The sequence below is a fragment of the Diuraphis noxia genome, unplaced genomic scaffold (assembly GCF_037042655.1).
Source record: "Diuraphis noxia isolate RWA-SAM2 unplaced genomic scaffold, SU_Dnox_SAM2 contig0002, whole genome shotgun sequence".
In the NCBI taxonomy this organism is placed as follows: Eukaryota; Metazoa; Arthropoda; class Insecta; order Hemiptera; family Aphididae; genus Diuraphis; species Diuraphis noxia.
In genome coordinates, this window is record NW_028301712.1 from 41,896,655 (window position 1) to 41,913,030 (window position 16,376).

General features: G+C 27.9%; 2 protein-coding genes across 5 annotated transcripts in view; one reads left to right on the forward strand and one right to left on the reverse strand.

The window, feature by feature from the left end:
• Nucleotides 1-12,859, forward strand: part of LOC149058470 (uncharacterized) — a 41,477-nt gene extending 28,618 nt beyond the window's left edge. The window contains exon 2 of the mRNA XM_089220354.1: nt 12,536-12,859. Coding sequence (XP_089076480.1) covers nt 12,536-12,771 — 236 coding nt within the window. The 3' untranslated portion in view covers nt 12,772-12,859. The remainder of the gene's footprint in view (nt 1-12,535) is intronic.
• LOC107167419 (uncharacterized) overlaps nt 8,774-16,376 on the reverse strand; it is a 40,903-nt gene continuing 33,300 nt past the window's right edge. For all 4 annotated transcript variants that reach the window (XM_089220350.1, XM_089220349.1, XM_089220353.1 and 1 more), the window contains 3 exons: nt 13,407-14,044; nt 11,604-11,736; nt 8,774-9,331 (listed from right to left, as the gene is read on the reverse strand). In XM_089220350.1, the coding sequence (XP_089076476.1) occupies nt 9,271-9,331; nt 11,604-11,736; nt 13,407-14,044 (832 nt within the window). In that variant the 3' untranslated portion in view covers nt 8,774-9,270. The remainder of the gene's footprint in view (nt 9,332-11,603; nt 11,737-13,406; nt 14,045-16,376) is intronic.

Consider the following 16,376-nt stretch of genomic DNA (forward strand, 5'->3'; position numbering starts at 1 on the left):
TACTTTTTTGCATCTGTGCATAGTTTAAATTTTACAATATGTATCTGGTTAGGTCACAACATTTTTGTTATGACAACAACGAAAATTGACGATTCATTTATGATATAATATTATACCTCGTATAAATCATAATATTATTAAATATTACCATTCAAATTGTCCATTACATTTCTATTTAGGTCTAGCTTTGAATCAATATTTCAATAATACAATTAACGATTTAATTATAAACCTATTGTCTATACCTATTATTAAAAGCAATTTGTGTAATGAGCAACAACATTATAATACACGACATAACATTAATTGATTGATTTTATAATGTTATAGACGTTTAAAACCGATCAATGGTCGTGTACGAATTGTTTACGGCGTATACTTCTATAGTTTTTTTTTAGCTTATATTATACTCATTAAATTTACCATCATGATAAGCGGGAACGGCAAATTTATTAACAATATATACCTTAATTATGATATAGGTATTGTTGAAAAACATAATGTTTTCTAATCAAAAGGAGTAAAATAACATTAATAGCTATTATGATAAATGGTATGATCATTCATTTAGGGGCATTTATATTTTCGGGAAATCACGCTTTATCAGTTGCATACCCTGCGGCCAAGATCTACGCACACTCCTATCATGGTCTGCATTTTGTAGAAGTAAAAGAATTTTACCGCCACCGCTGCAGTGTGTGGCGACCTTAATATAGATTTTAGATCTTAACATCATATAGGTATACAACATTTATACGAATTAGTATATGATCGAAGGTGATATTATATCGTAGGATGGAAGTTGTTATATCGGGTATGGCCCAGTTGCGTCCAAAACAAAATTTATATTTTAGGGTCAACTCATATTTTCGGGTTAGTTTAGGTACCGATTACTCTCTTAATATTTTACGATCAACATACCGGTTGACTGGACCAGCCAGGCTGGTATTCAAATTTCCCTACCAGCTACTTTCAGACATGAAAATATTGTTGTTCAATCTAATCCCAGAAAATTAAAATCGTATTTATTGATAAAACGATTAATGGTTTAAGTATATTATTATATTTTAATATATTTTGTATCAGTATCGGGAAATTTATGAAATACAGACTAGCACATACAAATATTGTAATGAATAGTACATAACAAGATAAATATATTTCAAATGCAGCATTAAATTTAACAAAAAAATTAACAATCATTATTCTATTATTGAGAAATACAAATCTGGTAAAATTACCAGAAAATAATATTTTAAATCAGTATGTTATTATTATTTAAAAATTAATTATTTATTTAAATTATTCATATAATTCATTTATATGTGAATATAAGATTTTATACACATTAAATCAAAAATTATTTTAGTAGGTATATTTATGATAAGTATGTTTGATGGGATACATTTTTACTATATTTCCCAGAGCCTATTATTCTATAAAGTCGAGCCTGCAGGTAACTATTGCGGTTAGGCAATAGTTGTGGGTGGCTCCCAGTTTTACTGCTGATATTTCTATTGAAAAATCTAAGATATAGCAAACACAAAAAAAAAAAAAAAACAATAAAATATCACTTTTAATTGAGTATACCTATTTACAACTCGGCACGATTATACGAGCAGATATCTCTTATTTTTGTCGATACAATATAAGCGATCTTAAACATACCACCATAAAATATAAAATAAAATCCCAACATAATCCTAGCTCAAATTATCTTTTTTGATGGCAATTAATTTATTATTCTTTTATAGTGCAATAAATGTCGACTTCGAAACTTTTTATTTTATTTCTTTATTTGTCATTGGATAGTGATAGATTATTCGTATACGTGATTAAAATTTGAATAAAAATAATAATAATAGAGTAGATCGTCTGCTAGAGCAAACATTCTAATGAAAAAAAAATTTTCAATCACAGCTTTAATATTATGTACCTGTGGAAAAATTATTAAAATACTATCGTGACGATAAATTTGGTTTTATTTTTTCTTGATAATGAATTTTTTTGGAAAATCGTACAATAATTGAATTATGATAAACAAAGAATACAGTATGATCCATATAAATTTCATTCAACCTACCTATATATTATATTATTGTTATTATTATTATATTTATATAAACTTCACCGGTGTATTATTGTTATTTGTTGCCTAATGAATTTTATATTCTAACCTATATAAGTATTACGTGACTAATATTTAAAAAAAATAGGTTCAACAATTTTGCAAATTTCATGAGTTAACAGATTAAGTCACCCAATTTTACTTATATCGTATTTAAAAATACATATATAATGATATAATTAAACTTAATATACTTAGACCTGAAATGTATATGATTAGGTCTTAGATTTCATCATACTCTTACTTAAATGTTTTAAAAAATACGGTTGTTTATTAAGTATTATGTTAGAGAAAAATTGTGTCTTTCAAAAATTAATTTTCAACTATTATAGGGGGAGCGGTTATACAGTGTTATTGGTGAGTTGCGGCACAAACCCTAAATAACGTACGAGTTGCGGCCCGGGTTTATGAGAGGTACGTACGAGTTGCGGCCATACAATAATGTATATATATATCTTTATTATATACTATATGTCTATATATAGTAATAGTATATAAACATTAAAACATCACAATATTATGTAGGTATTTTCTAGTATAAATTGTCGTTCTTATATTAATATTGGTTGTAAAAAAATAAAAGTATTCATAAAATTATAGAATATAATATAATATATTAATATTATGACATTATATTAAAAAATAAATAACAAAAAAAAATAAAAGTATAATTGGTGTAATATATTATGATAATAATGTCCAAAAAAAATCAAAGCATTCATAATGTAAGTCATATATGGCAGATAATAAGATAAAACCATCTATATTATCTTTATCATATTATACCTATACAAAAATATAACTTCCCAGACGTATTGAACATTTCGTTTATCGTTATTCGTTTATACGGTACATAGGTAATAGATATATAATATATATTATACAAGTAAGGTACATATGTAATGAATGTTACAATTACTCGGGCCGCAACTAACCTATACCTAAAATATTATCGGGCCGACATTCACCGGTCTCCAACACCGGAAACGAAAGGTCGGGCCGCAACTCACCCTCAGCCTGGTTATACTAATTATTGCGGAAAAACCTCCACTGCGTCACAGTATGATGCATTTAGCATTTAGAGTCTATCCTCAATCGTTGCTTAAAACAGGCCACAAACGATGCAACAAATTGTGCCTCTGTAGAGTACAATCTTGTGACCGATTTATTCCGATTTATCACGGATGATGTGCGTCGTTTGAATGTTTGAAATCAATTTCACAGTATTCTAGAAACACGCGAGTCACGTTTCACTGGTGCACTGTGTACAGTGGTCTGAAAATATAAGCCAGACATTTTCACAAACCTTAACAGTAATGTGACAAAACCAAAACATATAAATATATAATGGAAATATAAGTCGTTAAAACCGTTATCAATCATCAATGTGCGATATTGCAATGGTAATATTCTATAATAATCGCGTATTTACACTTACTATTTATATATGACATGTTATTCGTCACATATTTTACCTTTGCTATATATCTAAATTGTATTCGATAGTGTTATTAGACATTAGTTATACAAAACGTTATTAATTGTTCTATTGTTAAAGCGTCAATGTCGCAACTATGCCACTATGGACTGATTTGATCATAAACATTAAAAATTATGTATTATATAAAACGTAAAGATATATCTAATGTTTATGATCTCTGATTTTTAAGAATAATTGTGAATTTCTTGCAGTAATTTACTTTCAAACTTATGCAATCTTAACATTACTAAAACAAATCTGAATTACTCATGAAGTCGACTTGAGATTTAAATTACTTTTTTCAATTTTAAATTACATCTTTAATATTCACTGAACTTGGTTTAAGCTCTATAAATTTGGTAAATTTAAAACCTATTTTGTCATATTAAATTAAAACAAACAGATTAAAAAGTATAGTAGTTGTTCTAAAGTAAAACGAGTTTTGAATGTCTTATCTGCAGGGGCGAAAACAGGGGGGGAGTTAGGGGTTTAAACATCCCCCGAAATAGTAGGTACAAAAACTAAATTATCTGACCTACAAATGTATTAGTGTATTACTAATAACATTTCAAAAAAATTTAAATAAATTATTATTTATTAAAAAGTTTCCCTTCTCCCGTGGTTTGTAAATTAATGGATACAGTAAAATCACCAATAAAATGTATGATGATGCAGTTTCGAATTGAGTATGACAGTATGTTATAACTAGAGGTCGGATTTATATTCTCTTAAAATCCTTAAAATATGATGTTTTTATGTCGCATAAATTAGGCAATATATTTTCATAATATTCTTTTAAAATACCAGATATATCATGTTTTGTGTCCTTAAATATGCAAAATATTCTTTTAATATTAATAAAAAATTCAGTTTAAATTTATTTTAGCTAAGGAAATAACCTACGTGATATCGCAATCGATAAGGTTATAATACCTGTAGATTAATTTTTATTAAAACCCAGAAATTAATTATTTATAAACAGAATTATTTAGTGAACATTATGCCTATCAAAGTGCTGATATACGTGAAATATATTCATTATATGCCGATATTACAAAAATATTCTCAAATATTCTCTAACCCATAAAATATGCTTTTTTATGCAAAATAAATCTTTTCCTATGATTTCTGTGTTTCATGAATCGTAAAGATTTCTCACTCCCATTTAACTGCATAGACTAGGAACAAATATGTAAAATCATAAAAATCCGACCTCTAGTTATAACTTATTAATAACTGATCGACATCGAAGGCCACCAATCCGATGATGTACGTAATGTAGACATTATGACGAACTCATTATTAGGTCCATCATTTTGGTAGAATTGACAAAAAGTACATAAAAATAAAAATTGTTGATTTGTATGTGGAGAGCGCTTTCGCTATTTCTTTAACAGGCGTATGATTAAATAATCGTTTACTATTATGGCATGTATTTAAATAATCAGCACGACAGCGCTTAGAAAATTGCCTATATTGAACTCCTTATTATAAATGGTCGGTTTTAAAAGTTACAGCTCGAACAGCATCAATGAACTCTATGAAGTTCTAAAATCTAAATGATCTTAGATGTAATATCTTAAAATAAATAGGTACTGTTATAATACAGTAATACCACCGATCTAATGTAAATTATTATTGTGCCACAATAAAATATTATTCCAGCATGTACTTACCACCTATTTTTATTTATTTTTGTTTTTGTTTTACATAGTATATTATTATCCTATTATGTTTTTCTTGTATGTTACTTGTCCTAGTTTACTGTGTAAATGGTACCATTCAAATTTTACTTTGAAATTGTATGATTTAAGTCATTAAATGTTATGGTTGTGTTTTCTTTCGTAATTTGTGAATCGTAAAATAGCATACTTCATTTTACAACGTGGACTTGAGGAGAAACAGAAGAAATAATTAATTCTGAAAATGATCAGAAAATATACACTTCACTTGTACTCAACGGGTAAGTGTAAAATATTTTATACATTTTCCTCAATTTTCATACGAATGGACAGTGTTTGGTATAGCTTACACTTTTGTACCAATATAGTTAGACGTCTTAACGTGAGGCTGCACCTCATAGTATATGTACCTATGCCATATAATAATAGATACTTACTTACCAAATAAATATAATTATACTTAAATTGTTAAAAAATAAGGATTACAGTATTTTTTTTTTAAATTTAAAAGTTAAAACCTTCATACCTACCTATTCACTATTATAATAAATATTTTAAAGATTTTAAGGTATCTAATATAATGTACCTACAGATAATATTAATGTAAGATATTTGTCAATTCTATACACATAAATATTTTACTAATAAAATTGTGTGAAAGGGGAGGGGAGGAATGTTTTTCGTAGTTATTAATCTACTGTGGTGCCCAAACGAAAATTTAGTCTTAGAGCCGCCACTTCACTCCAGAAACTGGAATAATCCATTTAACTCAGAGTTGGTAGAAATTGTTACAATGCAACTTGTTGAACATTATTTAAATATTGTACGCCTTACCGCCACCTACAAGTCACAACATATTAATACACAGTATTAGTATTTAGTATTGATGTACCTATATAATGACTGAATATTTGAAAACACAATCGAGTCTATTACTTTTAACGGAAATGCGGGCTAAATCTACATACTTCACATTAGAACAATACCATTTCATAAACATTTCTATCTGAAATGTCTGCGTCACTATTACAATGTCCCCCGCATAAATTATCCATGTAAACATTGTAATAATTTTAAATTATAATATTTAATGGTTTATATACAAAGTGATTATTTCAACACAAAAACCCTACAGCCCAATACGACACGTTTGAATTTAAATCCTACGTGGTGGTCATATTTGTTTGAAATATAAATAGTAGGAAGTAAGTTATTCAATGGGAATCTGAAATAGCTGAGCTGACTGACACGAAAAAGAAAAAGAAGGAGAAATTATTCAATTATTGTAATTATTTGTTTTGTATTATATATTTTTATTGAACTATATTATTCGTGAATTTGGAAACTGAGTAATAGGTATAAATGTATTTATAAAAAGTTAAACTCAGAATTTGTTCACATAATGGTCGTCTTTAAATTTAATTTCTATAAATAATAAATCATTTAGTTGGAAATAAAGATTCGGATGAGCGTTGGTTAAGCCGTAAATGATCAAAAATGTTATTAAAAAGTCAAAACTAGTTGTAATAAGTTATCAAAAATTATCACTGTTTACTAGATGCAGCCTATGTATTTATTACGTTTCGAAATTGTCTTATTATCACGACCCAATACACTATGACTGAGCACACACTAGCAGCTGCATCCTGAAAAGTGTTTCATTTATCGCTCTAACAAACAAGTAGCAATGCTCGATCACTTGTACAGTTGTACCTACCATCGATATTTCATTGACTTAAGGTAAAAAGGTTCTAGATTTTTTTTTCAAAATTGACCTTTTCAAATATTCCTTAAAAGTTTTCAATTGCGCATGTTTTAAGATATAAATAAGTTTGATACCTGCGACTAATAATGTGAATGAAATACACGTCCCATAAAGGTTGTATGTTTTTGAACAAACTTTAAAAATTCTCTACTGAAAAATGAGATACTTTGACGTAGAACCTTTTTACACTTAGCCCACGATATAACAGTGTGCTAACTGCTTTTATTTTAGTCGCACAACGTAGTTTGTAATGAATTTATGATACTTGCAAGTAGGATATATTATTATGATTCCAAATGCTTATTATACTATCGTATTAGGTATATGTAGGTACATCACATGTATACAGTGCTCGAATTGGGAAAAATTAAGTAGAGTAGCTCAATCCAACGATTTAAAAACTGCGTTCCAATTAAGTACTTCTAACTAAAATACAATAGTAGGGGAGCGCAAAAAATAAAATAAAAATAGTAGGGGAGCTCCATCCCCCTGCGCACCCCCCCCCCCCAAATTCGAGCACTGTATATATATCTAAACTCTAGGGTAAATAGTATAGACGTAGGTATTTAATATGATAACAATATATATTTCACAACTATGTGCAATTCATAGAGACAAAATTAAAGGACAATATGTATACGAGGAAAGATCTTCTATAGGTATAGGATATTAGAACTTGACAACTGGATACTTACCTGTGTATATCTGATTATCGGAATTATAAATTACAGCGCATCTACCATCTAGTATCTATGCATCCGAGATGTATTTAAATTGTGTAACTAAATAAAAATATACAGTACAAAATACCTATTTAATTATGTGTTTTTGAATTGGTAGATAATAGATATATCATAATTATATATGTATAATAAACTTACACCAATAATTCCCATTAGACATTTGGACATAAATAGGTACAAACGTTTCACATAAATGTGTATCATAAATTCCTAAGTCTAAACAAAAATGGGAATTTGCAATCAATTAATTTGATATAACCTAAAATGTAGCCATAAATGGTGGCCAATGGATGAATTTATCTGAACCACAACAAGAAATTAATTTTTTTAATAATAATTTTTTTGATAAATTCAATTAGGTTTCCATAAAATCTTTTGATTTTACTTTTGCTTTCTTTGGTTAAATAATATTATGTTGAATTTTGGTTGTATCCGAAAATTCCCTAAAGTCTGAAGACCTTAAATCCCTAAACTAATGTGGCCATCCAAAAATTTTAACTTGCTAGCCAGTAATTAGTATATAATATAATATTATTCAACATAGTGTAATATATATCTATTACATTTAATTTTGTGATTGACGAAACCAATTAATTAGTTAAATAAATTATACCTTAATCTAATATGTTATAGGTAAGTGTTATAAGCTATGACCACTCAACTGGACCTACTTAAATTCAGGGGCGTATTTATGGGGGTGGCTGAGCGGGCTTCAGCCCCCCCCCCCCGAAATCCAGGAATTGTTTATGAAGTCTGCGTCTTTCTAACTCATATAGGCTGAATTGGGAATTTCAGTAGGAGAAAATACCACAGCCCCCCCCCAAAAAAAAAAAAAAAATATATCTAAATACGCCCCTGCTTAAATTAAAAACAATTGTAGTATATAGAAAGTACAAAATGGTTCATTGTCTTCTAGTAGAAGTGTTCTTGAACATAATATAATCTAGTTAGGTAGTATTAACTATTAAAACAATCTTTAATTCAACAACAGAACAAAAACAAAATTTTATTTAATATTTCTAGTATATAACTATTATTAATATTTAGTACTTATCAAAAGATATAATAGTTATGCTGTTGAATTTTATCTGACAATATAAAACAAATATACCTAGGTATGATTATCTTGAGTAACACTGAAATAGCTACTGTGAACATTTTCTAGACATTCATAAACGTCTGAATAATTATAGGAACTAAATAACCAAATTAATTACTTGTAAGTACGTTAATTAATATCGGTTTTCAAAATTATCTTAAAAATATAGGTATACAAAAATTATGGCTACTCAATAATAACATGAGACGTAAGACATGGTGTTTACATATCATTATGGCGCGATGTAAATCTAAATTATACATGTTTCACGAGGTCATAGATTAACCATAAAAACAACATAATTTCTAATTGACGCCTAGGACTAGACTGTAACGATTGGAACCATAAAAAATAAAGAAAAACATCATTGCACTTAATCCGATCCTGCATTGTCATCGCTCAATAGATTCGTACATGACTTGGCTTTGGTAGCTCTAAAAAAAACAAGTCATCATACAATTAAAAAATAATAAAATAAAAAATCAAGAGCATAAAAATACATTGGCTTTCTATATTATGACTTATAAGCTATAATAATAACAACAACATTACTGCAACCTAAATAAAAATATTTTTTGAACAACAAATGTAAACTGTTCATTTTTAAAATATCTATAAATAAGGAACAAGATCCCGATTAAAATTCATATTATTATCATAACTTACATTTAGAAATAGTTTTATTTTAATTTCTTACAGTATTTTTAGTTTATTACATAACTACACTAAAAATATTTGTAAGTTTTAAATTAACTTAAAAGTGGTAAATCCTCCTTTAAACAATCTTCCTTAGGGAATAATTATAAACTTGCATAATATTATGTAAGTTCTTGTATATATATATATATATATATATATTTTTTTTTTAGCATATCATTATTACTAATATAGTAATATATATTATTATGTTAGAAATTTTGGTATGTAAAATGAAAATAAGATTTAAAATCACTCTAATTTTATTTTGATTTTAATATCTTATGAACCTAAACTAAATTTTTTCTTCATCGATTTATAAGTAAACTACTATTCATATTCAAATTATATTGCTCAAAGGGTTTACCATAAAGCATACTATACTCCGTCAAAAATATGACTATAGTTAAGAGGACGCTAAACCCGCATATATGTTGTCTTCGTCTTACAAGTGCGTAACACAACAAATTTTCCACTCAGAAGTTCACGTCTAGCTGTTAACTTCGTTAGTTTAATATTTACTTAAGGTTAGAACTTAGGATGTTAGGCTAGGATTTTAATGTGCTAGCAAGAGAGAGTATACAAGATTAAAGGGAGGTAGAGGTATATACAATTTTAGATGAGTAGGTCACGACACCAGATATGTTTAAGACGCCTTCTGGGGTTACCAGGAATAGCGTTGATGGATATAGCTCGGAAATCAGAGAATTACCATGGCTGTGGATATAATATGTATAATTTCAAAAAATCGTTCTGATTTACGATACCATTAAATTTGAATGTAGGAACTTAAACAAAACAAAGTGACTTAAAAATATATCGTAGAAATATATAGGTATAAGAAAAAAAATAAGAATGACAAAATAAGATCAACTATAATGTAATGAATAAACAAGTTCCTAAGTCTAATCAATAGATATAACCTACCATTCATATGGGCGATTACAAACTCTCCCGATGGTAAACTCTCCTGATGGTAAACTCTCCCGGGTCTACTCCAGTACTACCTGACGGAAACGTGTAAACTCTCCCGGGTTTATTCCTGTACTATCTAACGGAAATATGTAAACTCTTCCAGGTCTAGTAAAAATCATAAAATAAATTTAAAATACATTTAAGTTGCGTTTAAAAATAGTTGATCATATATATAATAACAATAATAATAATACAATATAAATTAATGTCTTTAGATGCTATGAGCTATAATATTATAGTCAAAATTGAAAATACAATAAAAAATAAAATTTCAAAAAATCTAATATACATTTAAGTTTCTTTTAAAAATAGTCAATAATAATATAAGTTACAAAAACAAAATATACGCAAAAATGTTAAAATTATTGTTTTTGATAATAAGAACATACAGATTTTAAAAAAGTTAGGGAATTTATTTTTTTTTCCTTAAAAAAATGTTTTAACATTTAAAACAACTCGGGAGAGTTAACATACTTCCTACAGATAACTATAAAGTTAACCCGGGAGAGTTTACACATTTACTTTAGGTAAACATAATTTTGACCCAGGAGAGTTTACACATTTACTTCAGGTAAACATAATATTAACCCGAGAGAGAGTTTACCATCGGGAGAGTTTACTATTTTTAAAAATCGGGAGAGTTTACCATAAAATCGGGAGACTCTACCACCGCCCCCATTCATACTATATTGTTAAAATACAACACTACAACTTACAAAAATATATAAATATATATTTTTTTAGACGGGCTTATATAATTATATTGTTATTGAAGCCTCGAAATACGAAATAAATATTATTAAAAGTAAATTGAGTCAAATATATTCATATCATGTTGTTTTAACTTACAACAGTATAAATTTTAATAATAATAGTAGTATAATAGATTAAACATACTGACACAGCTATACAGCCTATATAGTGGTATCAGATATAGGTATACGATATTAAGATATATTCCATTTTAGAAGACTAAATTTTGAAGCATAATGCATAAAAATTATTATTTTGTATTATTTATATAGAAATATTTACCTATTTGACGCTTTAGATCTACGACAAATATGTAGAACAATAGAACCGCTTTTAAATGACTTAAATAGTGTTATAGCTTCTGAATGAGTCAAGTCGTGACAAACATTTCCATTAACTGCTAGTATTTCATCTCCTGTAATAATAAATAAGTAATTAGTAATTACATATTTTATTAAAATATGATTGACACAACAAACTATATACAAGCAAATCAACTAACTATAAATAATTTTACGAGTTACGTATTCAGAAATGTATAGATAACCTTTGATTGAATTACACATTTCTGATTGACACGTAATGCGTCATTAATTTGGATAAAATTTCCAAAATTGTTAGCTTTATATTAAATAAGCTATATTCTATTTTTTTTGTCAGATCATTTTTAAAATCCACTACTCAAGACTATATTAAATAAACATTCATCTGTAAAGACAAATGTTGTTTGGTTGAAAGTGTGTATAATTTACTTATTCGTAATATTATTCGAATAAAACATAAATGACATAATATGCCGTATGAGAGAGTATTTGACAATTTATAATGCAGATTACACAAATAATGTAACAATGTTATGATTAGTCAATTATTATTTATTAATACATTTTAACTGTTATTAAAGACGATAAAATTACATTGCGATAAATAATATGACTAGATTGTCTGATCGTTAGATAATTTCTGTGGTTTTTGTTTGTAGAATAAAAAATTTAAAAATGCATGCGATCGATTATGTACTAGAAGTAAGAACTTAAACTTGAATGTAGAAAAATATACTTGTGTACTATTAACCTTTTAATTACTTATCTTTAGAAATATTACAGTTGTTAAGTGTATACAAAATTACTTAATACGTTAGTACCTACCCGAATATAATGCATTTGTTCCCTTTAATAAAATATCAATAATTATTATAAATCGTCTCCGAATAGGCCACACAAGGATGACACATAAACACCTCATGGCCAAAGAAGAACCCCCTCAATGTGCAGCCTGCGGGGTTACACTGACTGTGAAACATATAATAACAGAGTGTTATCAATATTTAGAAGTTATGGAGAAATACAACATTCCACCCAACTTGTATGGAGCTCTGGGACCGAGCAACGAGACCACATCGAAAATGATAGCCTTTCTCAAAGGATCGGATTTATACAACAAAATTTAAAAGTATATTGATTAAAAAAAAAAAATTGTAACATTAATTTAAATAGTAACCATATGTAGTTAGCATCATATAAACATTGTAATACCCTTAACATTGTATCTTAACAAAAACTAATAACCTTTGTTGTTGATGTTTTTTTTAGTTCAATAAAAAAAAAAAAAAAAAAAAAAAAAAATATCAATATATGATATATGTTATTACTGTTATTAGTTATAGAGTTCACTATGAGTTCAAAGTTGTAGTTATATGTTGTTGTTTTTCTGTTGGCCCATACAATACACAAAACTATAGTTATCTACTGTAAATTTATAAAATTCTTTATAACTTTTGATTTTGGGTCTACAATTTTTATTTTTTATTTTTTATATTACGTAGGTAACCACTCCATATATTGTTTTAAAGAATTTTTTAACTAATTAAACTATAATGTTCATATATACTATGCATAATAATATAAATTAAACTCAAATAATAGAACAATATAAGTATAGGTACATGGTACATATTTCTTCAAATTGATTTTTATTTCAAATAATTTTTAGTCAATTTTTGTGATTTATTTAGGTTATTTTGCTTTGCATGTTTTAATGTTTTAATAGCTATAGGTACGGAAAAATCCTAACTCATATATTTACCAGGTTTTAATCTGCCGTCTTCCGCAGCCTGGCCGTTTTCCAAAATACTTTTGATGAATATTCCCATGGCCCCTTTCGGTGAATCTTTGCCACCGACAATCGTGAATCCCAGACCTTTTTTGCCCGGGCCCTTTTCGAGCACGAACGTGTGGAACGTGCACACCGTCGACCTCGGTCGCCGCGGTAACGTGCAAAACGTCGTGCAATCCGTGCCGGCGAACTGCCCGCCACCATCATGCACATCGACTCCACGGTAACTGTCATCACCGACGCCACCACTGCTGTCACCCTTAATGTACACAGTGGACACGTTGGTTTTGCTCTTGGCGGCTAACCGTGGGCGTGGTGGTGGCGTTATGTATACCAACGTTTGTCCGTTCTTGTTGTACTTTTGGATAGGCGGCGCCGTGCAGCTTCCACCGCTGTGATCGTAGTCCACAGACGTCTCGGGCATCCTCGTCCGTGGTCGGCCTGTGTCATTTGCGGTCTGGTTCTCCTCCGGATCATGTTTTGTAACCAGAAGGTGTACTGAGCTGCATCCGTCGTTAAGCAAACGGTTGGCATCCGCCGCGTTCAATCCGGCCAGACGGCGACCGTTGACATTCACAATCTGGTCACCCACTTCAAGATCGCTGGTCCTGCATTAAGAAAAATTACTATCTAAGAAAATATTTATTTACTGCATAGCGAATAAAAAATTGTCTAGAAAGATGCGCGGTTGATGGCGGTCCGCAAACTGTTATAATTTATAGCTTTCTATTAGAAGAGTTTTTTCGTGTATAGTCCAGTATTAATTACATGTAATCAAACATAATATTATTATAAACCTATAATAATATGTCCATTATCGTATAGAAAATTATAAAAATAAGAGAAGAGAAGATTATAAAGATTTAGAAAAGACAATCGTTCTTCTATACTTTCGTTCTATAATCCTGCCCAATATAACTCCATATATCTCAATAGAAGGCATAAATAAGAACTATTTCTTCAAGTCACTAGTACGGTGGTTGCAAATGATCGTCCAACCCCCTTAACAAGTCAGGAAACGCCCATCTGAGCCGATAACCATGAGACATTGAGAGAAACCAGGTTAAAATTACTTATGTATCATATTATTAAACGCAGTCGCTATTTATTCGTAAAAATATAATACTAATAAATATTAAATTGTAGGGTATAAATAGAGATTTTCTTATTATTGCATTAAAAACTGATTGATAATCACGTATTCAGAACCCATGATGTGAATTTCACCAACGTTGCAAAAATGTTTACGATACCGCGTATCGCGTATAATATATTATAGAATTACATACAGGTAATATTAAATGTTTTATAATAAATCACATCATTAATATTATGCCATAACACACATAACGTATATTACATGTGTTTGAAAACTGATAATACCTAGGGCGATAACAGTTTGAAAGTCAATACATGATGGCATGATGCGCTTGAGTGCAATTTCACGAAAACAATGTTTTATTTAAGTGAAATAATGTCACCTGGCCCTAATTATTATATTATGTTAGTTAATTATCCAGGTATGTTTTCAACTCTGGCTTTGAGATTCGACTAGAAGGTGACCATTTTTGTATTTAGTTTTAATAATATTTTGTAATGCATTTTTAATGACATTCCTACAGAGTTATAATAAGTGTCCTCGACCGAAATGTCAATATTTATATATATAATCATATATTCCATAATATATAAATTCGCATGTATAAAATGTTCTTAAATTTGGAAATTGTGCAGTGGAACATATTTTATTATCATACACCATGTAATAATAATATTGCTTAATCAGTAATAGTAATGGCGAATTTTAAATCAAATAACATGTTGCATAGAAAATGTTAACCAATAAAAATACATAAGCTCTGCAATTTAATTTAAATCGTCAGTTATTTTAAATGATTAATTTAGTAAATATATATTTTTTTAATCTCTATATAGATAAATATAATAACTGTAAATCAAAAATGTTTTCATATTTTTATTCAACATTGAAAAACAAATCCTAAGATTTAAAATGAAATTTATTTTATCACTTTTATTATCAACTGCTTGATTCAAATGCATTTTGATAAAATATTTAGCCAAAATTAACTAAAATCTGTCCTAATTAAATTGTGCAAATTGACTAATTATGTGCGTTAATAATTTCCATTAAATATAAAACATATGAGAATAAATAAATAATATGTATAATTATTTTTAAAATAAGCTATATCATATTATATGTGAGAATAAAAATTTTTTAAAGTTAATGAGAATTTTCTTTCTTATTATAAATTGAATGTATTTATCCGTTTTGATTGTTAATTTACATAAATAAACTCGTTTTAAAAAACAGTCTGTAAATTTTATTTTATGTTCTAAAAATGTTTTTAATGCAAAATTATTTAAAAATGGGAATGAGTACATAGTTATTATAAATAAATATAATAAATTAATAAATATATATGTATAATAATTAACAAATATCATATATGATACATCAATGTTTTACACTTTATAGTAGAAGATACATTTAAAGCGCCATAATTCGGGCTATTATCTAGAACATAGTGCTAAATCTCATACCTAATTTCAAAATGAAATTACCACTATAACGCATTATCATAACTAAATTCAACATAATTTATTTAAATATGTTAAATATTAAAACCTTGTTTACAAAAATAACGTAAGTAATCTTTTTGAAATAAATTTCCAAAAATAAAAATAATCTTAAGATTATGATATATTTAACTTTATCATATTACAATTTATAATTAAGTTGTAGCTAAGTATAATGATTTTTTAAATGATACGAATATGTAATATTTTTTTTAAATAAAAATAACTATGGCAGTATTCACCACTACCCACCCATCGACCCATCAAACTTATTATTAAAAAAATTCTGACGAAAATTTTAATTTTAAAATGCAGATACGTTATTATATTGATTTTACA